At 38.1% G+C, this 26,997-nt stretch overlaps 3 protein-coding genes across 3 annotated transcripts; 1 reads left to right on the top strand and 2 right to left on the bottom strand.

Moving 5' to 3' along the window:
* Window positions 1-7,656: 7,656 nt before the first annotated feature.
* Window positions 7,657-10,340, bottom strand: LOC132182022 (pyruvate kinase, cytosolic isozyme-like). Its single transcript, XM_059595234.1, has 3 exons — window positions 10,034-10,340; window positions 8,705-9,166; window positions 7,657-8,469 (listed from the first exon to the last, which is right to left on the bottom strand). The coding sequence occupies exons 1-3, from the start codon at window positions 10,277-10,279 to the stop codon at window positions 7,657-7,659; spliced, it is 1,521 nt and encodes a 506-aa protein (XP_059451217.1). The 5' UTR covers window positions 10,280-10,340.
* Window positions 10,341-17,324: 6,984 nt separating this feature from the next.
* On the bottom strand, window positions 17,325-18,795 carry LOC132183267 (probable aquaporin TIP5-1). Its single transcript, XM_059596667.1, has 3 exons — window positions 18,666-18,795; window positions 18,330-18,580; window positions 17,325-17,763 (listed from the first exon to the last, which is right to left on the bottom strand). Exons 1-3 carry the CDS (start codon window positions 18,793-18,795, stop codon window positions 17,401-17,403), a joined length of 744 nt encoding a protein of 247 aa, XP_059452650.1. The 3' UTR covers window positions 17,325-17,400.
* Window positions 18,796-23,944: 5,149 nt separating this feature from the next.
* LOC132181192 (GDP-mannose transporter GONST3-like) lies at window positions 23,945-25,054 on the top strand. Its single transcript, XM_059594305.1, has one exon. The coding sequence runs from the start codon at window positions 23,945-23,947 to the stop codon at window positions 25,052-25,054; it is 1,110 nt and encodes a 369-aa protein (XP_059450288.1).
* Window positions 25,055-26,997: the final 1,943 nt, after the last annotated feature.

Below are 26,997 nucleotides of genomic sequence, written 5' to 3'. Positions count from 1 at the left end.
ATTTTCTGAGGAGCCTTTTCACCATAAGTATCAGACTCACCTATGCCATCCCAAGCCAGCTCTTCTCCCATTACCTTCCTCAACAAATATGATGTGAATCAAATAGCAAAAGCTTAGCGAAAAACGATATATGGCTACTTCGAGGGAGCCGTGACCTCCAAACAACATATATGATTCGAAATAATATTTCTTCATACTTTTATTCATGACCCAAACATTTAAATAGAGAAATACAGCTACACCTTCGGAAGAGACCAATTAGGTCTAGCCGCCTACAGCAAGCCAAAATTCTAATAAGGAAAGATCCATAGCAGACCTAGCCTTTAATTAGAGAAATACCGTTCCTTATTAAACCATGAAAATAAAGAAAGATATTAAATGGAGATTTCACTCCTTATTCATCACTCCTTGGTCCTCAAGGCAATGCCACGTAATTGCCTGCTTGGCCCCCACGATAAGACCTTATCATCCCCCTCCCCTAACTTCTTCCTTGTCCCCAAGGAAAAATTCAGGAAACTGAGTTTGGATGACATCACGATTTTCCCATGTTGCCTCTACAGGAGAGAGACCATGCCAGTGAATCAACGGCTCTGTTTTTTTATTTTTGGTCCTGGTTTCTAACACTACTTGAGGCTTGGGAGACATATGACCATCTTCTAAGACTTCAAGTAGGTGTGGGCAATCTATGTGCTTGCTGCCGAGATGCTGTTTGAGCAAACTGACATGAAAAGCTGGATGGATGTGGGACCCTTGTGGCAGCTCCAGCTTATAAGCAACTAGACTAATTTTCTTGATAATTTGAAAAGGACCATAGAAACGAGCCAACAACTTGGCATTCTTACGTAGGTAGACTGAAACTTGGCGATAAGGGTGCAATTTCAAGAACACCCAATCCCCTTTGACAAACTCCTCTTAGCGCTTCTCATCATACAGCCGCTTCATTCTTTCTTGAGCTGACTTAATATTAGTCTTCAATTCTTTTAGCACTTGGTCTCGCGCCAATAATTCCTTCCCCACCGCTTTTACTCTAGCAGTACCTGGTAGATATGTTAGTAATGTAGGCGGTTCTCTACCATAGACCACCGCAAAGGGAGTGGTTTTAATGGTAGAATACCAACTGGTGTTGTAACTATACTCTGCCCAAGCCAACCACTTCCTCCACTCCTTCGGTTGGGTACTTGTAAAACACCGCAAATACATTTCTAACGTGCGGTTCACCACCTCAGTTTGGCCGTCAGTCTGGGGGTGATAGGCTGAACTAAAATTGAAACTAGTTCCATGTAACTGAAAGAGTTCTGTCCAAAACCTACTTGTGAAAGCAGGGTCCCTATCGCAGACGATAGATTTGGGCATTCCATGGAGTTTGAAAATGTTTTCAAAAAAAACTTGTGCGATGCTTACTGCAGTATAAGGATGACTAATGGCAACAAAATGAGCATTCCTGGACAAACGGTCAACTACCACAAAAATTGTTGTCTTACCTTGAGAACTCGGCAAGCCCTCGACAAAATCCATAGAAATATCCTCCCATATTTTTTTTGGAACTGGAAGAGGTTGTAACAGCCGTTTGGGGGTGAGATTTTCACTCTTGTGTCGTTGGCATACATCGCAATGTCTGATAAATTCCTTTACTCGACTCCTCATTCCCTTCCAATAAAAATTTGCTCGGACACTTTGGAAGGTTTTGTGGTACCCTTCATGAAAACCTCCATGTATTTGTTCCAAGATTGGGGAGAGGAGAGCTGAATTTTTTGGGAGATATATTCGATCCTTATAGAACAAAATGCCATCGTTGTAGTGCGACGAACCCAAGGCTTCCCCTTATTTAACCTTCTTGATGAGTTCCTGCAGGCCCCCATCTTTCTCCACCTCTTCTTTGATCACTTCCAGCCAGTTGGGAACCGGGCCTGACACTGCCACTAGGGCAGCCCCTTGTGTTCCCTTCTCCTCTCCAGGTCTCGAATGCACTGCCCTATGTTTTTCTTCCAGCCCTGCTTTTTCATCCTTCTAAGATAATGCATCTGCCACAGTGTTCTCCTTGCCTTTCTTATATTCAATGGAGAAATTGAACCCCATTAATTTGTATAGCCACCGTTGTTGTGCTATGGTAGAAATTTTTTGAGACCATAGGTATTTCAAACTATGTTGATCAGACCTCACAACAAAGTGTCGCCCAAGGAGGTAGGGCCGCCACTTTTGCACCGCCATTACCAATGCTAAAATCTCCTTTTCGTATGTGGATAACAAGAGCTGATTTCCTTGCAAGGCTTGAGTCAAAAAAGCTATGGGTCGTTCCTATTGTAGGACGGCCCCAATGCCTACTCCGGATGCGTAACATTCTACCACAAATTCCTTGGAAAAATCCGGTAAGGCAAGCATCGGTGCTTGAATCATAACTTGCTTGAGATTGTCAAAAGCACCTTCCGCAGCGCCTGTCCATGTAAAATTATTCTTCTTTAGCATGCGGTTTAGAGGGGCTGCAATCTTCCCATAATCTTGTATGAAGCGCCTGTAATACCCTGTGAGTCCCAAAAATCCACACATCGCCTTTAGTGTCTTCAGTTTCGGCCACTTCTTTATTGCTTCCACTTTCTCGGGGTCAACCCTCACTCCTTTGGGCGAGATCACATGCCCCAAATATTGGACTTCTTGCTGTCCAAAAATACATTTGGATCTTTTTACGTATAATTGTTGCTTCGCTAGGATCTCCAACACGACATTCACATGCTCCATGTGTTGTGCCCAATTGCTACTATAAACTAATATGTCATCAAAAAATACCAACATAAATTCACGAAGATAATTATGAAATACCTTGTTCATTAGAGATTGGAATGTGGAGGGGGCATTCGTCAACCCAAAAGGCATGACGAGGAACTCATAGTGCCCATGATGAGTGCGGAATGCAGTTTTTTCAACATCTTCATTGGCTACCTGCACTTGGTGATACCCGAAACGTAAGACCAATTTGGTGAAGTATTTCGCCCCACTTAATTCATCCAAGAGTTCATCAATAACGGGTATAGGAAATTTATCCTTCACCGTAATTTTGTTCAATTCCCGGTAGTCGACACACATTCTCCACGTGCCCTCTTTCTTTTTGACTAGGAGCACCGGTGAGGAATATGGGCTGTTGGAGTGGCGAATTATTCCCCTTCCTAACATATCCTTCACTTGTTCTTCGATCTCGGTTTTTTGATGGAACGGGTACCGATAGGGTTTTACACTCACTGGTCCTGACCCTCTTTGCAAAATGATCTGATGATCGTGGCTATGAGGCGGGGGTAGTTCCCTAGGCTCCACAAAGACCATCTCATGCTCACTGAGTAACTTTTCCATGTGCTCTTGCTCTTCCTTCTCACTATTGTCCACGGCCTCCATGTTACTCCCTGTGTCGGTTGGGCAAATGGGAAGTAACTCTTTGGATTGTCCCTCATGATGTTTAATTCCCTGTAGTACAATAGGCTTCCCATTCCAAGCAAATTGCATCTCCAAGGTTTCAAAATCCCATTCCCATTGTATAGGACCCAACATCCGTAACCACTGAGTGCCTAACACAACCCCATAGCCTCCTAATTGGAGAATATAAAAATCTACTGAAAATTTCCAGCCTTGTATTTCTAATGGGATTTGGACACATTTACCAAGGCTTTGTAATTTTTCCTCTGAGGCGACCATCACGTCCATTCCTGCCTCCTTCGGTTGTAGCCTCAATAGTTGAGTGAGAGCCAAACTCATGAAATTATGAGTGCTTCATGAATCAAAGAGCACTAGGAAATTGGATTGTCCTATCCTCCCATAAATTTTCATGGTTTTGGGTGTGTCCTTACCAGAGATTGCATGTAAGGATATCTCCGGGGGTTCTCCATCCTCCTCTTCTTCTTGCATTACCACGTCACCATCTTCATCCTCTCCCAAATAAGCTTCGATCATAAAAAGCTTTTTGCAGCGATGGCCTGGACCATATTTGTCATTGCATTTAAAACATAAGCCCTTCTCTTGCCTCTCCTTAGGCTCTGTTGGGGTTAATCTTTTGAGGGGAAGGGGTGGCTAGTTTGGCGTGCTCCGATGGGTCAGTGGCTGTTTTTGTATCTTTGTGAGGGAACTTTTTCTAAGGGCCATGTTGCGAGCCTCATAAACTCGTGCCGACCCAATGCCTGATGTAAGATTAAAGGGTCGTCCAGCCAAGACGTCTGCCTTCATTACTTCTTTCAGGCCGCTCACAAAGCAACTGACTTGTTGGCTTGGCGATAGTGTCCCTATCTTTGAGAGTAGAGATTCAAACTTGGACTGATATTCCATGATGCTCCATCTTGCTGCAGCTTAGTTAGTTCTCCAAAGGGGTCATAGAATTGACTGGGCCCAAAGCGAGCAAACAACCCCTCCTTGAGCTCCTCCCATCCTATCTCTCTTCTTTCCCGCAGCAAGATTTGATACCATAGTTGGGCTTCTCCTTCAAGGTGGAAGGAGGCTATAGCAGCTTTGTCTTCTTCGTTGATCCCTTGGAAGCGGAAAAATTGTTCTGCCCGACTGACCCAACTAGTGGGGTCTTCTTCTCCGCTAAACTTGGGGAAATCCAGTTTAACGTGTCGATGAATGACGTGGGGTGTCCGTTCTCCAACGTGGAAATTCTCCCCCTTACCCTCACAATTCTTCCCATACGAGGACTCTCCCACTTCACGTTGATTTTTGCAGTGGGTGGACAACATTCCAAAAACTTCTGTCATTCTAGCCAAGAACTGCTGTTGACCCTCATTAAGGGAATGCACAGATTGCTCCAAACTACCAATTCTTCCTTCCATAATTTGATGTTGATGTTGACTCTTTTGCGTCAATGATCGTGTTACGGGCCAAGATTCTAATGAAAAATCTTGGTAGGCCAAACTTTTATTCCGAGACCAACCTATATTGACTCTCTCAGCTTTCGCTCAATTTTCTGGTTTCGTCTAGAGGGAAACAGGGCCTCTATTGGTTAACAATTCCTTGCCAACACAAAGAACCCTAGCTCTGATACCACTTGATGTGAATCAAATAGCAAAAGCTTAGGGAAAAACGATATATGGCTACTTCGAGGGAGCCGTGACCTCCAAACAACATATATGATTCGAAATAATATTTTTTCATACTTTTATTCATGACCCAAACATTTAAATAGAGAAATACAGCTACACCTTCGGAAGAGACCAATTAGGTCTAGCCGCCTACAACAAGCCAAAATTCTAGTAAGGAAAGATCCATAGCAGACGTGGCCTTTAATTGGAGAAATACTGCTCCTTATTAAACCTGAAAATAAAGAAAGATATTAAATGGAGATTTCACTCCTTATTCATCACTCCTTGGTCCTCAAGGCAATGCCACGCAATTGCCTGCTTGGCCCCCACGAGAAGACCTTATCAAAATAGAAGCTTATGAGCTCCTCATTGGTGGGCTGAAAACAAAATCCCGCCGGTAGCATCATCGTTACTCGATCACTTTCTGTTTCACTCCCATAAGTTTTTTCCCCAAGCTTGGCCCCCACGAGAAGACCTTATCAAAATAGAAGCTTATGAGCTCCTCATTGGTGGGCTGAAAACAAAATCCCGCCGGTAGCATCATCGTTACTCGATCACTTTCTGTTTCACTCCCATAAGTTTTTTCCCCCCTAAGAATAACAAGAAATTGTGTGGCCTTATCTATATATATATATATATATATAAACGACTTGCCGTATTGCTACTATTACTTTTGAATTTAAAATTTAAACTAGACAATGTACCATATTCTACTGTGTTAACTGAACTGCATAAGACCAACGACAGGTCGTCACTCTACAAGGGTCTAAAGTGCCGAGGACTCGTCCTATGAAGGACTGTAAACAAGCCAAGTCAAGCCGAGTTTCAATGTTTGTGTTAGACTTGGCTGAATCACTACCATGCTTGAAATTGGCTCAAACCCGAGATGAGTTTTCGAGGCTTGTGCAAGCTCGACTCAACAAATCCATATAGATTTTCGAAATCGGTAGGTAACTGAGAGTACTTAGCTCGAGTTGCAGATCAATAGGAAGGCTTGAAAAAGATTTTCAAGAAAGTGAGAGAAAAGGGAACACGGGGGAAGGAAGAAAGAACGTGGCGTAAAGGAGAAGAGAAGAGAACCAAAAAAAAAAAAGGAAAACTTCACTAAGGACCCCCAAACTTCCACTCGTTTTGAAATACCCCCCCTGAACTTCAAAATCTCTCAATTTAGTCCCCTGAACTTTCGATCGCTTTCAATTTGGACCCATCCGTCATATTTTAAACGTCACATGACGTTTATACCCCTGACTTTTGTATAAAATTCCAACATCTAAAACGTTTTTTTTATTTAAAACAAAAAAAAACAAAAATCAGGGTTATTTTGGTCTTTTTTTGAATTTTTAATGGGTAAAATTAACGGAAGGGTCCAAATTGAGAGTAATTGAAAGTTTAGGAGACTAAATTGAGAGATTTTGAAGTTCAGGGGGGGTATTTCAAAACGGGTGGAAGTTTGGGGGTCCTTAGTGAAGTTTCCCCCCAAAAAAAAAAGTAGGGAAAACTTTATTTAACCCTCCCAAACTTTCCTTTCAATTAGTATATCGAACTTTTACGTTAAATCTTGTAAAAAAATTTAAAATACCAAATTTTTTATTAAGAAAAAAAATTGCAAAGATTTAGGTGTGGGTATTTTGTAAATCCGTTAAATTTTGACCAACACTTGAATTTTTGCAATTTTTTTTTTTTCAAAAAATACAAATAAGAGTATTTTGGTAATTTTGATTTCCATCAGATGGAAAAACCTAACGAAATAGAAACATTGTAAAAAATTGGAAGTTTGATACGCTAAATTGAAATTTTTTACAAAAGTGATAAAAGTTTAGAGGAATTAAGTGAAGTCTAGAAATAAATAATAAATAAATTAAAAATTATAAAAAAAAAAAAAAAAAAAAAAGAAAAAAAAGAAAAGGGGAGAAGTTGTAGTAAAACATCAAACCAGAAAGCAGCTTCAATCTGAAACCACATTTTCACAAATATTAGCTCACTCATTTGGCAATGAAATGTAACACAGACCAGTTTAATCAACTAGGTGTACCGTTGGCCCATCTGCCATGGCAATGAAGGACGCAGCCTCGGGTCTTGATTATTGGGTTTTATGTAGAAAAGGTTTTGATTATTGGGTTTGTTTTAGCAACACTTCTTAAGATAAATTCTTGCTTTTAAGCGACGATGCAAAAGCATAGCTTAAATTCATTTATGTGGCAATGGTATCACAACCAAACAACCAAAAGTTTTTTCGAACCAACCAAAATCTTGATCCATTGTACTTGTGAAGTTTCAGTTTAATCTTCTTTGGTCAATTGATCTCCACATCGCATAAATACAGATTTCGCAAGTGTAATGGGCCATATTTGCTTACTAAATTTGGAGATGTTGAATAACGTGCACAAAGACAAGGAAACAGAGTAAACTGAAAAACAGAGTAGACGACAAAATTTTGATAACGAAAGTAGACAAAATTGTGATGATGGTGAAATACTAACTCTCACCAAAATCCGAATAATGCGTTCGGTACAAAAAGATAAAAGTGCTAAACAAGAAGAAAAGACAACAAAATTGAAAGCTGCAAACTCCTGCCTAACATTAACCCAAAACTTCCCTCGATCAATCAACCAACCGTCAAGATCTTGATCACAGTGGCAGTCTCAACTTTATGCAACACCACGACCGAGTCTCCAGGTTTGCAAAGTCCCTTCGCCTTTGCATGTTGGAGGGCCATTTCTACGATCTCTTTGGTTGACTCTGCATGTGAAGCTATTGCACAAGCTGTGCTCAAAACTGGCACCAGACCCCGATAAATAAGGCTATGCCTCGCCGGAGTTTCATCGCTGCAGGACCACTCGAAAGAATCGGTTGATACCTCTGGAACCACCACCGACAGGATTGGCATGCTTGGCCTATACTTAGCCACCAGCTTTGCTGTGCTTCCACCTTTTGTTAGGACCACAATCAGAGCTGCTTTAATGCAACGGGCTGTACTCACCGCTGAAGATGCCAAGCTCTCCAATGGGCTCATAGGGATCGGTGCATTTTCCATTATTCTTTTAAAAAGATCTCCATAGTCTATAAAACCCTCTGCTTCTATGCAAATTCTTGCCATGGTTTGCACAACAATTTCAGGATAGGCTCCGGCAGCAGTTTCTCCGCTAAGCATCACACAGTCGGTGCCATCAAGAACTGCATTAGCAACATCAGTGGCTTCAGCTCGGGTAGGCCGAGGAGATTTGATCATGGACTCCAGCATCTGAGTGGCAGTCACCACTGGTTTTCCTTGTATGTTGGCCTTCAATATCATCATTTTTTGAGCTAAGAATATCTTTTCAATCGGAATTTCCATTCCTAGGTCGCCTCTTGCCACCATAAATGCATCTGAGTTTGATAGGATATCATCGAAATTAGCAACGCCTTCTTGATTCTCCACCTAACAAAACACAACAAAATAGTTGATAGATATATCAGAAAAATCTGAAACAACATATGCATATAGAATGTAATTTTGGCACACAAATAATGTCAACACCTTCTAACATGCCACCTATTTTAGTCTTCACAAGTTTTGACAAAAAAGATTGCGAGGCAAGATGCCAAAAATTAGTTTTACTTTCCAACAAATTCTTCCATCTTTATAGTTTCTTTTTAAGATGATATTAACATACCTTTGACATGAGAAGAATGTTCTTTGCATGTGGTCCCAGCAGTTTTCTAACTTCCACAAGGTCAGAACCTTTGCGAACAAAAGACAGAGCAATCATGTCAATCTTATTTGGAACTCCCCATTTCAAAATGTCCTCTTTGTCTTTATTAGTTAAGGTTGGCAGATCAACAATAACTCCTGGAAGATTGACATTCTTCCTCTCACCCAAAACTGCAGAGTTTTCACATCGGCAACGTACCAAACCCTGTTCCTTATCACACTCCAGAACAGTAAGTGTAATAGTCCCATCAGCACAAAGAATAACACTTTGTGGCTTCAAATCCTCAGCCAGCTTTGAATAGCTCATGCTTATCATATTTTCATCACCTAGTATGCTATAGTCATTGCTGATGGTAATCACTTGACCCTGTTGGAGTTGTATGGGTTTTGTTTCCTTCAAAAACCCAGTTCGAATCTCTGGACCCTGAAAATTTTCAAATATAAGAAAACAATAATGTCAGACAAATACCTATAACTTGCGACCGATTTGCATTCCAGATGAAATCTATAATGAAAAAGATATAGAGCCTAGTATATCCTCCTCTTGTCCGGTGGATGCTAAATTGAATCTTAATTTATTTGAAAAAAGGACAAGAATCAAACACTTAATTTCCAAACAATGACATGATGAACAAGAAAACTAGTCCATTACTGCATACGATTAATCAATGACATGGTGGATTTCCTTATTTCTATTTAATGTGTAGAACCGAGAGGCTTCAAGTGGAATGTCAGAATTTGACTGGTACGGTTTGATGGGTGGAATGTTTTTCTTTCTAGCAAAATCTATACGATTAATCATATATGGAGACAACTTAATTGTGCAATTTGTTTGTGTGACTAAGCAAAGCTGATATTTTTGCAGCAGCAAAGAAAGATAAATAAAAGATTTATGAATATATTTGAGATTGACAACTTAGTTTTGATTCAACAATAATCAAAACCTCTTTCTTTCTCCCATACAACATGCATTAGGACCTTAATTTAATTTCAACCTGTTTGTTTCATCTGTAACTTTGAGATTCAAATAATGATCACATTCCAACCATTAAACAACCAAAACCCAACTAACTTTACGCAAACTATCTATGAACAAAAGGGAACAAATTGAATCAAAACCCCAACAAACCTAGAATCAAATTGAAGGAGAAATAATGTACAACATGAAATAACCACAAAGATTTAAGGAAAAAGAAAAGTACCAATAAATTAAAAAACATAAAAAAGAAATGAAAACAAGAAGATAAAAGATCGAAAAGACAAACGCTCAAGAACAACGAGAAAATAATACCTTAGTATCCAACATGACGGCGCAGAGAATGCCGGTGTTGTTCATGGCAGTCCTGAGATTATCGAGGGTCTCTTGGTGGTAAGTATGAGTGCCATGAGAGAAGTTGAAGCGAGCGACGTTCATCCCCGCCCTAAGAAGCCTCTCCAACATGGCCACCGACCTAGACGACGGTCCCAACGTGCAGACAATCTTAGTCTTCGGCCTCATCTCCGCCCCAACAATGTTGCCTCCCAGGATATTCTCCATTGCGCTCTCACGGACTCACCAAACAAACGCTACAGAAAAACAAGGAAGAAAAGGAGGGACCGCCGAGTCTTTCGAAAGGTTTGGCTTTTACGGCTGTACCTCAACCCTACTTATATGGCTTCGAGGCTTTCCTACTTTTCCTTGTTGGGCACGGTTATTTTATTTGCTTTACACCCAAGGAAATCTATGCTCTGTCCTTATTGGAAAAGGAGTATCAAAGGAATATACTTTGTACCCTTTTCATATATTGATTTGCCAGTTCTAAATTATTAAAAAATAAAAAATTATTTTTATATAAAAATAATAATTATTAATGTATATGAACCTGAACCATGACTACTTCATCTTAAATTAAATAAGAGACTGAAAAATAATACTATGCACATCGTTCATGAGTCCAAATTCACATTAAAATTTGTCCTGAATTTTTGTTTTGTAACTGAAATTCGGGAAGGAGCATTTTTAAATAGTGTGTTTGTTTTAAGATATTATATAATCAATCGAAGAAATGTAATGCCTCAAACATAAAGAGTTGCTAAGAGTAAAATTCGAGAAAAATAATTGATTGTATGAGAAATACTTCAAGAAGGGGGCACTTCGTATTTCTGAATCGAGCGCCTAGATTAGGCATACCTACCGGCATTACAACCCATTTAAGTGGAAGAGTGCACTATTTGTTTACATCTATTAGTTTGTAAGAAATTCAATTGAAATTTAGGCAAAGCGATGAAGTGCCGAACTCTAGATAACCATATGGTATGTCCCGAGTAGCATGTGGCACATGAAATTCCGTATGAATCAGGAATATATATTTCACATGTCATGTATGTCTTCATATTCATCTGCCATATCTTTTTCAACAATTTTTATTGACATATATGAATTGTTTTTTTTTTTAATAGATATGAGAAAAATACTTTCTCTGGATTGGGATTTCTAGAGAATAGAGATAATTTAACTCATTTCCGTCCTGATCAGTTGTTTGATATAAATTATAAAAAATGTGAAAGTCTTTTTCTTTTTCGTTTTCTGAAATGCAAAATTAATAATCAAATTTTTGTATTCAAGTTTTGTTAGTATAATCCACCGGAGATAGAATTTATAAAAATAATTGTTACAAATAACGTTAATAAAAAATGCCAGTGGTACTAAATTTTTTACTAACATATGAGTATTAAAATGATATGAAGCTTATTTATTGGTAGCCGTAGTATTTTTTCTTGATTAATTATTTTGATATTCTCCAAAGAACAAGTTCCACGTCATTTCAATACCTATCTCTTTGTAAAAAGTTTGGTATCACTAACATTTCTCAATGTTAATAATCATTTTTTTCCCTATAGAAATAATTGTTACGAATAATGTTAATAATATTCTATAAACAATTCAAGTATCTAGAATCGAATATGATGTTTTTGTATAGTTGTGAGTCTTTCAATGCATTAGTTTTTGTCTTCATAACTTAACAGCATATATATATATATATATATATATACCTATATATATATATATATATAACTTTAATTTTATGAACAAATCTAAACTATCAACATAAAACAATAATAAAACCCATGTTGTAGAAAATTTTCAAGATTAATACAACATTTAGTTCAAGCAATCATCATCTTTATAAAATTAAACAAAAACCCAAAAACATCTTCATATGTTGTAGATTGTTCAAATATATTCTGAATTGCGGAAATAGTTTGATCTCATATATATGTAGACATATGAAATATGGCAGCCTTTACGACCTAATAAAAGTATTTTTGTAACTCTTGAGACAAAAAGAATTAATAGGGATGATTTATTAAGTCAAAAGTTTAGTTGATAAAGGCAATAAATCTCAAAATAATTTTAAGATATATATATATATATATATATATATATATATTTTGAAGGAAGATCATTCTTATCTCATTAATAGAGGAATCAAGAGCATTAAAACTCTTACAATCACAGAACATAACATTCTGAAAGATCCTAGCCAAAGCTAAAAGATCAAAGTCGTAACTAAAAGATTACACATCAAAGACGCCAAACATCCGCTAACTTATAACTAATCTTTAGTTGGAAAAACAGATCTACGCTAGGCAGACACAAACTAATGCATATGTAGCTCTTATTTCTCGACCTTGGGATCAAAAGGACCCCATGCCGACACACATCCTCCTGAACCCGAAAGCCAGGATATCGTTCTCATCCACAACCCCAGGGGTCTGGACCAAAATAACAAGCGAGGAGATCAAGAGAGAGGACATGACCTTATTACAAGCAGCAAGAAAAACCAGAAAAATACAGGAAAAATCAAAGCAATACAACTAAATAGAAAGTTACCCTTTGTAAATAATTCATTTGAATAAAACTTTCTTTAAGCAAATGTCATATAATATAGCATTTTGCATTGCTTAAGAGCTGAATCAATACATTAATTCTCATCCAAAGCCACTCTCTTAATATGATCAAGTTAGTCTATTTCATTTACTTAATTGTCTCTTCATTATTGTAAAAAGCTATTTTTCTATAATTTTACTTTTCCAAAAACCATGGGCCCGTTTTAGTAATAAATTCCATATTTTCTTTTTATGAATGAATAATAAGATGGTTTCATTTTCTTATTCTAATATGATGTAGTTATCACATTTTATGAAGTAATATTTTCTTTCAAAAACTGTTTAAATGGGTCCATTGATTTGATATATTATGGCTATTGGATCATCCATTTTTTTACTTATTCAATTACTTTTACTAAATAGCGCATGTTAACATAAACTATTAGTATTTTTTTTTCTTCTATTCAAAGCGGGAGAGAGGGAAAAGGGGAATAATAAACATAAACTATTATTATGAAACCATGTGATCCTTGCGAAAATGTGTCATTTGAACCAGTCATTTGATTGAAAAAATGTCTTACTTTCAAATGTCCCAAGTCCCAAGTACTAAACAAAACTTTGTTTGGATAAAATAAGGCAAGAACAAATCAATTCTTAGACTAAATTTTCTTTATTCCAAAGATATCCTCTCATTCAGTTGCCTATAAAGGGTTAAAAGCTTTTAAGCCTTGCCTTCTAATATCTGAGAAAAAAGATGGTTAGGAAATGTATTGAAATACTTGTAGTGGTTATTATAGAATTGTATATCCTTACTGTGGTTAAAATACAAGCTAATAACCATGCCTCTAACTCTTTCACTCATTCAGCTCCCGTCATGGAATTTGATAAAACTGAGAAGCCAGGGCATCAGGAGCTAGAGGCAAAGCAAGAGCATCAAGAACAAGAACCAAAGCTAGAGCATCAAAATCCAACGCCAAAGCTGGAGCATCAGGAGCCAAAGCCAACATTGCATAGTTGCATCACAAAAAAAATTGAAGATTGTGAGGAAAGGTTAAAAAATCGAAATCATGGGTTGTCCTTTGTCCATGGTGACTGTCTCTTTTCTGCTTTTAAAGATTGCCTCGACAGTATTGAGCACTCCGCTGTTATTGAAAGTTGCGTACATGATTGCCGGCAACACAGGGTTATAGATGTACTGTCTTTTGAACGGATTATAAATGTATTGGCTTATGTACGTTGTCTTGAATTAATATGTTATGAAACGCATGTGAAGAACCACGTCCCTGATAAGAATAACCTACAATATCCATGAGCTTCAGTTTGAGATCTAATAAAGAGTTCCTAACTACTCTCTCCCTATCTCTGTGTTCATTGAAATAATGCACATATAGATGCATGAAAAACATATTCATATGCAGTAAATTCTTATCAATATTCTTAAATGTTTATTATGAATATGTATTTTACATTATTAATTTTGAAAGCGGCAATAGAAGGTTTATTATGAATATTTATTTTTAACCATCATATAACATTGAACATTGTTTTTTCCACATGAATCATAACGTGTTCTAGAAGAAGATTTAAACAACGTTTCTAATTTATGTACGTAGCACTTAATTAGTAATTATGGATTGCCAATATGAAAACGAATAAAGTAATTTAATTTGAATTGAAGGAATAAAGTTTCCATTTAGTATGTTTATGATGAATATTTATTTTTATTTACCACAAAATATTCTTGGGAAAAATATAAAAAAGCCCTCAAACTAAAAGTCGTTTGTTATAGAGCCCTACAATGTTCAAAAGGTACTAATTAAAGTAGCCCATCAAACTACCAAAGTGTATCAAATAAGCCATATTTTTATATTCCTATAATACCCCTATTATTTTAAAAACTAAAATAAAAAATTAATAACATAAAAAATAAACTACACTATTTTTTAAACTAAAAAGATGGAAAAAAAAATGCTCAAGGGGCGAATAAATACAATTTTTTTTTAATACATAAAAAATCAGTTATTATAGTTAGTCTAAATTACAAATCGCTCGTGCGGTGTAAAAAAATATGGATATATGCAAAATCAAATCATGTGATTAGCCTAAATTACAAATAACTCAATATTATATGAAAGTGAAATCAAAAGTTCTGGGATATACCAAAAAAATAATTTAGACCCTAGAGTCAAATTCTGTTAAAAAATTTGACGAATTCTATTAAATATCACGTCAACGACAATAAAATGGCGACATTTTTCATTTTTAATAAAAAAATATAAATATATTAGACTAGAAAAAAAAAAAAAAAAACTAAATAAACATACAGCCACCCCTTTCTTAAAAATAATAATAATAATAATTAATTTTTTCTTGGGGTAATTACATTTTTTCCCCATTAACTACTACACATTGTCAATTTTTTCCCATGAACTGCTAACCTTATTGCCTGACTCATCAGACTACAATTTTCTTCTCAAAACCCCTCATTCCGTCAGTCAAACTCGTTAAATTGGATGAAATATTATCTTTTAAACGTTAAATCTTATTAAAAGACAGAAATACCTCAAAATAAAAAATTCAAACAAAAAATATAAATATATAAAATTTATAAATTAATTTTTTTAAAAATAGGGGGTGGGGGTGGCCAACAAGCCACCCCAGAAGTGGCCGGGGGTGGTTCGCCTCCACCCCCAACCCACGGGGTTGGTGCGCGGCCACCCCCAAAAGTGGCCGGGAGGTGGCTCGCCGCCACACCCCAAGCTCGTAACTTTCTATATGTTCAAACATGATATTTGCTTCCTATTCAAACAAGAATCACAAACACCCAGATTCAAGAATCAAGCTTATCCCCAAGCCCTAGCCCTCTGGTACCAAATCTTTGGGGAATAGGGTTTCTAAATCGGAGCTAAAGAAGAAGAAATCAATCATTTGGGACAAAACCCAGTTGACCCATTTGGTTGATTTTGCATGGGAACAAACAAGAACCCACACAGAGACTCAGATTCAAAAACAATTCCAATGCCCAAACCATTAAAAAAGAGGAAAAAAAATCCTTAAAAAAGTATTACGTTGTTTAATTAGTAGTTGTGAGGTGGTGGAAGAATTATAGAGTTGTAAAGTGGGACAACCATTTACCACCCTAGAAAGCTCTGGTTGTGAAGTGGTGGAAGAAAATAACGGAGTTGTTACCGTTTGCAGTTGCGTGCAGATTTCACGCACTTTTGATTTCTCTATTCTGCCATGCTTGTCAATATAACCTTGCCGGCATTGTGTGGGTTTTTGACTTTTTCTCTTTTTTGCATTATTGTCTGATTAATTGTGGCAGCGTTTTTGATTAATATCCCTGCAAAGCAGAGGGAGGAGAGAAAAAAATAAAAATAAAAATAACAAATGGACGTCTGCTAGAGGGAAGACGAGGAGGGAGTGTTCCTGCTTTTTTTTTTCTTTTTTTTTTTTTCAAATTGTTTTAACCTATACGTTGTCGATTATGGTCCATTCAACTGAAGTGAGGGCAAAAGTGGAAGGAAAAAAATTAAAAGGTGTTGACTGGCATTGATCGTCTATTTTAACATCTTTGACTAATTAACGGAATGGGGCCTTTGGCTAGAAAATAGTAGTTTGATGGGGTCGGGTATTGTAGTTGGTAGTTCGTGGGGGGAAAGTGTCAAGGCATTGTAGTTCATGGGGGCTAAAAGTAGTTTCCCCAATAAATGAATATTGTGAATAGCTTTGTATAAAATTTTTAACATTGAAAATGCTAGTGATAGGATTATATATATATATATATATTGCTTAAGGGTAATTAAATTTTCTCCTCATCAACTACAACGCATTATCACTTTACTCCTCTGAATTGACAACCCTACACCCAACCCTATCAAACTACCATTTTTTTGCCCAAAAGGGCCAAAACCCCCATTCTGTCAATCAAAGGCGTTAATTCAGACGGTCAACCCGTCACGTGCGCCCCACGTGCCATTTTGAAATTTTTTATCCCATATGTTCCCTCATTAACTACAACGCATTGTCACTTTGCTCATATGAACTGGCAACCCTACTGACCCTATCAAACTACTATTTTGTGCCCAAAACCTCCTTTTCCACCAGTCAAAGACTTTAATTCAGACGAACAACCCGTCACGTGCGTCCCACATGCCTTCTTGAAATTTTCTATCCCACTTTTGCCCGTAGTAGGGTTGTCAGTTCATGGGAGTAAAGTGATAATGCGTTATAATTGATGTGGAAAAAAAAGTAATTACCCCCTATTGCTTATTTTGTAATTTGAACACAATTGTCATGCAATTAACTTTCTATTTACTTGCCTTAAAGCATGTTTTCCACGCTTTTCGATATGCACTTTATTTATTGAACTGCATTTTACACTTACAATATGCTCTATTTCATATTCAATCGGAAGCTTTTTAGAGCAATCTACAATGCTCGGATTTATTACATAGAATTTCTCAATTGTCTATTGTTTCAAAGATGTTTTTTTATTGTGGAATAATATTAATTATAGATGCTATACTAAATAATTTGTACTATTGTATTATGTTGATCAGACCATTTTGGATCCAAAGTGCAAGTATGTCATTTGCTGGTTGAGTTTTACCTCGGATTTGTTGATCCTGAGAAGATTTTAATATTGTTAATGTATTACTATCTTAAAAACGATTTAAAAAAATTGAAATGCAAATATCATGGCATTCAGTTGAAGATCGAGCATAATAAAATACAAATTTACTGAAACAAAAGGAAAGCAAATGTAAGAATATCGATCGCATTGAATTACACCCCAACTTCCTCCGGTGCATGAGAAGGGAACACCACATTGTCATAGACAAGGCCTGCAGCTGCAGCACCAATCAAGGGTCCAACCCAGTACACTGCTTGATTCTTGAAACTGCCGGCGGTGACAGCCGATCCAAAGGCGCACGCCGGATTCATTGATCCGCCGGAGAAGGGCCCTGCTGCCAACACATTGGCTCCTGCTATGAACCCAATTACTAGGGGTCCAATGGCTCCCAGTGTGCCACGCCTGGTGTCCCCAGCAGCATAAACAGTGTAGACTAAAGCAAACGTTAGGATACATTCCATCAAGGATGCTCCAAATCCAGTCATTTCTTCAGCAATAGTGTAGGTTGGAACATGCTGCACAACTCATAATATTATTTTACAAAAACTTCTCACATTTTTATGCCAAACAACTCTATTCAATTCCACCCAATACACGACATAAAATTTTCTAGTTTCGTAAATCATGCAAGCAAGGGTTCACGTATCGGGTTTGTGTCGTGCCAATGCATAATTAATATAAGACTGTATAAGTCAACCATAATCCTATCTATTTAATTTAACATGTTAGACCTTTCAACCCTAATTTGCTAATTTTGTATTGGGGTTCATATCAACAATTGTCAACAAAAAATGTTGCGTGTCGAGTTAGGGTTGTATTGACTATTGAAGTATGAGTATAAGACTATATAAATTAACCCTAACTTGACTCATTTATTCAAATTCTTCAATCATAACTCATTAATTTCGCGTTAGTATTATGTCAAATTTGCTAATTGTGTCAAAAATTATCAACAATTCACTATGTTTTTCATGAAAATAACGTACAAAGGAACCAAAAAGTGAAATTATCTGAAGTTGCTTTTCATCTTGTCAAATATATTAATATATATAAGACTAGTAATGTAAGAGGTTTCTTTTACCTGTCCAACAACGGTCATCTTCAAGAGAAGGCTAGCCATAACAGAGGCCAGCATCTGAGAAACCCAGTAAAACAAAGCGGTTGGGACACTAATGTGACCTCCGACCGCCATTCCAAAAGTGACAGCCGGATTCACATGCCCGCCGGAGATGTTCGCCGCAACATACACGGCCGACGACAATGCAAAGGCGTTGGTGACGGCAACCACGACCAAACTGGATGCGTTGGAGGAAACATCAGGCATCAACTTCCCTACCACATTACAAAAATCCAACAACGACCACTTAACAAAACAAATAAGAATCCCATTTTTGTTATGAATATTAAGAAGACTCACGCGATGACATGGCGGAACCCACAACCGCAAAGACGTAGAAGAATGTGGAGAGAAACTCCGCGAGATATGATCGAAGGGCATTGGGGGTGACAGAGTGTTGGAATCGGACGGCTAGCATTGTTGGACCCATTTTTTTTTTTTTGCATTGAATAAGAATACGAAGAACTTGATTTCAGAGTGAGAAAAAATTTGCATCAAACAAGTTTGATGATATATAATGCGTAGTTGGGGCAGTTCCAGACTTTGAAGGAGGGGTTCGGTTGCAACGATGTTTCACGAAGGCTTTGGAATTCAAACATTAACCGCTATGCCACGTAGCGGGATTTGGTTTATACGGTTGTATTTTCCCTCTGCAATCGTCCGGGTTCGGGTAAGTAAATGGTAACACATGAAAACCCACCCAGGCCCACTAACCAAGCCCACCCTGCCAAATATAATTTCACACCTTCTTAGTTTTTACCCTCTTCTTTATTATAAAACAAAGGGAAATTGCTCCAAAATTACAGATGTGAGTTTTGCGTAGACTAAATAAAAATGTGTCAAAGCATCTTCAGCAATTAGGTAATTAGGTAAAAGAGCAATATTAGCTACATTTAAACATTATTGTTCCTTTTTCAGCTCCAACAGATTAGCTCTAGAAGAGCTATACTAACTTTTTTACTACAATAATAACAATATCAAGCTATTCACTATAGCACTATGTTCATATTTTTTAATTTGTTTTCTCTCTCTTCTCTCTCGCTCTCCCTCTTCCTCTTCCTCTTCCTCATCGAGGCATTCTTGGTTTTCTAGACAAACCCACCCAATAACCCCTCCTCTCATATTTCCTTCTAGTATAAAATCATCCTTCCTCACCTACACCCCATGAGACTGGCCCAATTCCTTAAGACCAAACTTTTGATTTTCTCATGTTTGTTGCATTAGCTAGCTTTTGATTCCACATGGTTTGCGAGCAAGAGAGCTGTCCATTGCTGAGAAAGCACATAAGCCATGCCCAGCATGAACACCAAAACAAACAAAAGATTTGAAATCTAGCTTATAGCTTCAAATTAACCACACCTTAAATCATCCGAAATTCAAACAAAAAATTTCCCAACATAAGCACCAAAACCCACCGTCGCAAATGGGGTTTAGATCCACCATAGGTCAATCATATCAAATTCTTCTTTCTTCTAGTATCAAATTCTTCTTCTGTGGCAGCGTTGTTTAAGCTCCAAAATTGAAAGTTTTCTTGGGTTGTGGTGGTGTGGAGGGAGAGAGAGGAGAGGGAAGAGATAATTGCAGAGGTTGGCCATGGGGGATTTGGGTTGAGGCGGAAGGAGAGAGAGTGAGAGAGAGAGAAAAGTGAAAAAATTAAAAATAAAAAAATAAAAAAGATTAAATAACAATATTTAAAGAAAAGTAGAGAATGAAATAAAGAAGCTGTTGGAGTTTATATAGAAAAATGAGTAGGTAAAATAGAGAATAGTGGTTTTTCACTGGTAAAATATCTAATGTTGCTGGAGATGCTTTGACGTCATGTGTATCTAGAGAACATTAACCATTCACTTTAAAAAATAAAAAATAAAAATTCAACCATGCCACATAAACCATTATGCCAAAACATTAAAGGAAAAAAAAGGGTAGATATGGGTGGTGGGTGATGGATCTCCAACCCCCACCACCACTCTCTGCGTCCTCCACCCTCATAAAGGGGTTGGAGATCCGCCCCTCTATATGCCCTCCACCTCTAGATAAGGGGGTGATGGGAAGTGGAGATCCATCTTACAAAGGAGGAGGGCACATAGAGGGTGGAGATAGGGGTGAAGTTTTAGTCCCCATCATTTCTCTATGCAGGGGTACTGGAAGGTGTAGAATGTAGTGGTATGGGTGGATTACCACCCCATAGGGAACTGCCCTTGTCCTTGGGGAACAGAAGTCCTCCAAAAAAATTTTAAAAAATCTTTAAAATTTTTAAGATTTTCCCTAAATTTTATGTTTTTTACAAGTTCGATTTTCCAAAATTAATTTTGTACCTTTAAAGATCTCCATTTTTTAGTTTTGTCATACTCATCTCAAATCCTGGTTTCCTCCTTTATCACCCTCTCTCCTCAGTCTTTACCGCCCATCTTCTCTTTTCTTTTCTTTTTTTAATCTAAAAAATAGTATGTGATACCTTTTTATGGGATTTGCATGGAAAACGCGAACACCAAAACTTAAATATGTAATTGACAAAATTAGAAATTCAATTCCTCATTCCTCATCATGGGGTCAATTTTCATAAAGGAGTAATATTATGTTTTAAGTTTTTTTTTTTTTTTTTAAGTAACTGATATGCTGATATGAAAAGCCATTTAAAATATATTATGTCAACCAATATAGAATGTGTGAAGAGTAACATTACTTAAACAATTTTGCTATATTATACTCTCATCACATTCTCACCATACTGAAATGATATGCTTGGACTTATTAGCATTTGTGTGTGTGTGTGTTTTTTTTTTTTTTAATAATAACTAATTTATAGATATTGTCACCTAGTGAATGAGACAGGATGGAGTTTAGTATGTAACATTTCTTTTACTCATCTAGAATAATATATTATTGACACTCATTTATTACGCTCATTTAACGACGTACTAACAACCGATATCAAATGGTGCGAAAAAGTATCCACTACAATAGGGACTGATTTATTTCTTCTAAATCACTTTGGAAGAAATTTCTTCCAATTTATTATAATAAGTGCCAAGTGTCATTTCTCGCATGAAATTTAGGCTAACCACTTTAACTGATTTTGTATTTATCCAAAAAAAAAAAAAAAGATTAGAAGGGGTCAGCTTCCTTGACTAGCTAGAGCGTATAGGCACTTAATAGTTTCGCTTAAACCAGTAACACCGAGAAAAAAACTGTTCCCTTTCTCACCGCTTCGGTGCTCCGTGAGGCTTCAATATCGAGCGAATCGACGGCCAAACAAGCCGGCTGCAAATCTCAGTCAAATTTCTAGCTACAGCCCACAGGTAACCATGAAAGCAAAATGTGATAAACTTAGTGCTTAATATTTTTATTTTCTTTCACTTTCTTCAAGTTTCTCTGCAACCGAACAGAGGTGGATGTCTATATAATTCTTTTAGGTGGAAGGTCCCACAGTTGGTTGTAAGTGTAGCTTGTTTTCTTTGAATCTTTTATTTTGTTTCATTTTCACATTGTAGTATATTTAATTGGCCTTATTTTTCGTGAATTTCTTCTCAATGTTCTGCTGAAATTGCACATGTATAAGTCCGACTCAGGTCGAATTAAGCAAGCCCATAAAAATCGTGAATAAAAATTGAGGGTTCACGGAGGCTACATTTGTTTCAGTCTTGAATCCGAATTCTGATTCCTACCCTCAAATTCAATATATAACTCAAGATCTTATATTCTTGTTATTTTCTCTTTCGAGATGCCTCTTTGTAATCAACAAATGTAGTCAACAAATGTAACTTTTCATGCTAAGTCCTATGGCCTTCTCCTTTTTGTTGCTTCCTACTTACAGACTACTTATACTAAAATCAGTGTGGTTTCCTATTTCCTAGGCACCTTTGAATAGAGTTATGTGAATGTGAATGGTCTTATTGATATGGTTTATATTTGAATTCCTTGGAGTGAGATTCGTCGAGCACCTATTCCATCTTTCTGTTGCCTAATTAATTTATGGCCTGTACTATTTGTTACTCCTAAGAAGAGAAGTTGGCTCATTTATGTTTTCAACTTTGATATGGATTCTTCTGGATATGGAGTCTAATGTTTTAGAATGATGTCCTTTAGAGATGTAAACAATTCATCCTTTAGAACCGATGATAAGGGATCCGGCTTCTACGTTGTAGTTAAAACTACATCACATCTGCTATAAAAAAGGGTTCATATTGTTTTGGGTTAAACTTGTGGTTTTACTACACTTAAAACTTATGAAGCATAAGCCTAGACTTGACGTCGTTTAAGTCTCTTTCAACCCCTACCCCCTTCACACAGATCATGGTTCATCTCGTTTTGGGTACATGATATTGTACAGCATCAATGGCAAGCGCTTCCTAATAACCAGTCCCTTCGTCCTCACCCTCTCATCTCTCTTTAGTTCATGATCGAACCACCAGGTCCATCTCTTCCTCCCACATATCACCGTAGCTGTGCACGAATTTGTTGGTGAAAAACGACAGTATCATGATGTGGCGCATCTTCTGTCAATGATCGCCATAGACTGTGAACACCATGTCCTGTCCATTGCCAGTGAATATATCGAAGACAACGTTACATGGGAAGGATTCAAACTCAACACCCTGTGTGTGGAGGACTCGGCTGGCGAGCTCGGGGTTGGACACCAAGTCACACCATGGCTAATTTTTTGAAGCCAAGCTTGAGGAAGAACAAGGGGCCGTAGGTTTGAGCCATGGTGGCCAAAAGGCCGTAGTTTAGGTGCTAATTTTAAATCCAAGACTACCTCTTCTTTGGTATCCGAAGCTTCTTCAATCGCCTCTCGTCCAAGGTTGTTATCGACGAGTTTGACTGCCTCGTCAGCAACCAAATGTAAGGCCACGGAGATTTACTTGGGCAGCAAAATCTCATCCAACACGCACAAACTCAAGGTCAGCAAGTCCGAGAAAGAACACGACTTTACAATCACCATGGAAAGCAACAAAGAGATCTCGGACGTCTTTAATGGGGTTAAGTTCAACTGGGTGTGCCGCCTTGTTGAGTCCAAGAACTTCCACAACCCTTGCGACATCAACTCCATGCTGCGTGCTGGGGTTCGATCCTTCGAGCTTAGTTTCTACAAGAAGCACAAGGGCATGGTGTTGAACTCTTATTTGCAGCCAGATTCCAAAAGATTGGAATGGAGAGAGGGCTTGGAGGGAGGGTGGTGGAAGGGCCGGAGGTGGAGTGGAAGTAGTAGACAATAAGGGGAAGTTGAGGGACTTCGGCTGAGAGAAGGGATTGTGGAGAAGAAGAAGTTGGCAACTGAAATCAGGAATACTGTGATAAGGGTGTAAAAAGATGGCTCTTGCAACGACATGAGCCATGATCTGTGTATGAAGGTGGTAGGGGTTGAAAGAGACTTAAACAGCGTCACGTCTAGGCTTATGCTTCATAAGTTTTAAGTGTAGCAAATCGGCGAGGTTAACCTAAAAAAATCTGGATTCTGGACCCTTCAATTTTTTACAACAGATGTGTTGTAGTTTTAACTACAGGACAGAAGCCGAATCCCGTGATAAGAATTGTAGCCCTTATAAGTTGACTAACAAGAACTTCTGATTCACTTTCAGATGTCTAATAACAATAATGATGTGGAGAATTTAAGATTTGGTGCCAGCCAAAAAGGTCCAGAAGCTCCTACTCCATCTGGTGAAATCCAAACAAACTGGCACGGTGTCCTACTCCAGCAAGCCTCAGTCTATGGAATAGCAGCCGGTTACTGCCTATCTGCATCTTTGCTTTCCATCATCAACAAATGGGCGGTCATGAAATTTCCTTATCCCGGGGCATTAACTGCTTTACAGTACTTCACAAGCACAGCTGGGGTCCTCATTTGTGGATGGCTTAATTTCATTGAGCGTGACAGGCTTGACCTTTTAACCATGTGGCGCTTCCTGCCTGCAGCAATTATATTCTACCTTTCTCTTTTCACCAACAGTGAGCTCCTTCTTCATGCCAATGTTGACACATTCATTGTCTTCCGTTCAGTAGTTCCCATATTTGTTGCAATAGGAGAGACCCTCTTCTTGCGCCAGCCATGGCCGTCAATTAGAACATGGATCTCACTTGTCACTATCTTTGGAGGGAGTGTGCTTTATGTGCTAACAGATTACCAGTTCACAGTCATGGCTTATAGCTGGGCTCTAGCTTACCTGGTAAGCATGTCCATAGATTTCGTTTACATAAAGCATGTAGTCATGACCATCGGTTTGAATACATGGGGTCTCGTGTTGTACAACAATCTTGAGGCTCTCCTACTGTTTCCTTTGGAGCTGCTTATAATGGGTGAATTGAAGAAGATAAAGCATGAAATCACGGATGAGTCAGATTGGTACTCTTTCCAGGTGGTTTTGCCAGTAGGGTTATCATGTTTGCTTGGTTTATCAATCTCTTTCTTTGGGTTTTCTTGCCGGAGGGCAATTTCTGCAACCGGGTTTACTGTTCTTGGTATAGTGAACAAACTATTAACGGTTGTGATTAATTTGGTCATTTGGGACAATCATTCGACGTTTGTGGGAACAATGGGGCTTTTGATTTGTATGTTTGGTGGGGCTATGTATCAGCAGTCTACAAGCAAAAAGCCTAAAGATGCAAAAGAAGTCAATGCACAGGAGACTGACGGGGAACAACAAAAGTTGCTTGAAATGCAATGCAACTCAGAAAGTAACGGTAATCAGTAGGCAGTTATTGAATCAGAAGTAGGGAGATGAAAAGGCTTATGTGTAAATTTCATTTATTAGGTCCAAAGGATTGGCAAATTCTTGAGGGTGGCAACTTGTCATCTGATCGACCTTGAAGGTTCATTTCTGAAAGAATACTACTGTCAGAATGCAGGTTAAGGATAGGTTCAGACATGACTGACTGGGTTGAATTGGCTCTTTTCCTACTCATTTTCATCTATAATGGAACTTATTCTTTCAGCGGACCTGTTTGGCACAACCAATTTGAATATCTGGTCGGATGTAATACTTGCATTCTTTTCATTGTAATCCCAGTGGTATTGCCTTTGATTTTGATATTCAGGCATTCTAGAATGCATCCATCAGATAGAGTGAACATGGTTCAATTTAGTGATTGCTAAAATTCTCATGGATCTTAAAATCCAATTTTATCGGATGTTAATCAACATCGTTGTTTTATTCTTATCAAAACTGGTCTCTCTTCATAATTTCAGACTTGTAATTCTCAATCTCTTTGCTGTCACCTTTGGACTTGATTTTTTTGTTACTCAAGTCCCTCTCCAGTCTCCATGTCGGTTTGTCATGAAAGGGCATTCCAGTAGAGCCCAAGGATAAACACATACATGCATGGCAGGCTCAATAAGCCAGCCGTTGGTCGAGTCCAGTTAATTTTCAACATGTTATTAGTTATTGTACGTGGGGATAAAGACTAGTAAACATGCGTCATGGGTCAGCAGTTGCTGATTGGTACTTGTGTCGTGGTTCAGTAAACTGTCGTTTTGGTCTTTTTTTTTTTTAATTAGTCAATGAAGAGTTATATTTTCTAGTTATTTGATACTCTTTTGCTACTTTCAGAGCACTGCGGTTCCATTATGGACCAAGAAACTCCTAATTTGCAGCTCGTTGAATCAATGGCTGACGTTAAAGAAACTCAAGAAAGTCAACAGAAGGCTATCCAAGAATTCAATCAACAGACATCCACACCCCACATCCACTTGGAGTTTCCCAAATTCAATGGGGCGGATCCCACTGGGTGGATTTACAGAGCGCAACAGTTCTTCCAATACTACCAAACTCCTCTCCATGATCGGTTCCTCATCTCCTCCATTTACATGGAAGGAAGAGCTTTAGCTTGGTATATGTGCATAGAGAATTCGAAAGAATTAACCAGCTGGGAGGCCTTTACCAGAGCCTTGGAAACTAGGTTCGACCCTTCTCCCTATTATGATCCAGTGGAATCCCTCTTGAAGCTCAGACAAACCTCTACAGTTGAAGATTTCCAATCCCGCTTCGAACTCCATGCCATCAGGACAAAGGGTTTACCAGAGACGTTTAAGCTCGCTTGTTATCTAAATGGGCTTAGAGAAGACATCAGATATACTGTGAAGATGTGCAAACCCACCACAGTTTCCTCTGCTTTTGCACTGGCCCGTATGCAAGAAGAGAATATACTGGGCAGCCGACGCAGAATTGAGGGGAAAGCAGCAGGAAACACAACCAACCATGCTGCTGTTGGCGTTGGCAAGAATTCTTCGTTTCCTGTTCAGAGGATTTCACCAACTCAGATGAAGGAGCGGAGAGACAGGGGGCTGTGTTATAGTTGTGACAAGAAGTGGTCCCCTGCTCACGTTTGCAAAGCACCAACATTGTACCTGATGGAAGTAGTGGAACTGGGAAATCAGGAGGAAGAAAATGATCAATGGAGGGCAGAGACGAATGTCGATTGAATTCTTTCCCGGTTGTGGATGAAGCTTGTTTTCTTTGACTCTTTTATTTCGTTGTAATTCCACGTTTATGTAGACTTCTAATTCTCCATCTCTTGAGTGTCACCTTGGGATTTGATTCATTTGTTACTTGGCTGTTGCTAAATCTACCTAATTCTCTGTTTCCTTTGCCATATTCGTATACAGAACCACAGAATGAATAAATTCAGAACCTTTACT

This window comes from Corylus avellana, chromosome ca5 (assembly GCF_901000735.1).
Source record: "Corylus avellana chromosome ca5, CavTom2PMs-1.0".
NCBI classification, from domain to species: domain Eukaryota; kingdom Viridiplantae; phylum Streptophyta; class Magnoliopsida; order Fagales; family Betulaceae; genus Corylus; species Corylus avellana.
Note: the sequence above shows the minus strand (reverse complement) of the source record. Positions and strands in the feature narration are given on the sequence as shown.

Bases quoted from the DNA above. Each gene is read 5' to 3' on its own strand.
- LOC132182022 (XM_059595234.1), bottom strand. From the start codon at position 10,279: ATGGAGAATATCCTGGGAGGCAACATTGTTGGGGCGGAGATGAGGCCG. The intron at 9,167-10,033 runs GTATTATTTTCT...GAAAATTTTCAG, and splicing joins CCGTCATGTTGGATACTAAG to GGTCCAGAGATTCGAACTGG. The intron at 8,470-8,704 runs GTATGTTAATAT...GTGTTTTGTTAG, and splicing joins ACATTCTTCTCATGTCAAAG to GTGGAGAATCAAGAAGGCGT.
- LOC132183267 (XM_059596667.1), bottom strand. From the start codon at position 18,795: ATGGGTCCAACAATGCTAGCCGTCCGATTCCAACACTCTGTCACCCCC. The intron at 18,581-18,665 runs GTGAGTCTTCTT...GTAATGTGGTAG, and splicing joins GGGTTCCGCCATGTCATCGC to GGAAGTTGATGCCTGATGTT. The intron at 17,764-18,329 runs GTAAAAGAAACC...TGAGTTGTGCAG, and splicing joins AGATGACCGTTGTTGGACAG to CATGTTCCAACCTACACTAT.
- LOC132181192 (XM_059594305.1), top strand. From the start codon at position 23,945: ATGTCTAATAACAATAATGATGTGGAGAATTTAAGATTTGGTGCCAGC.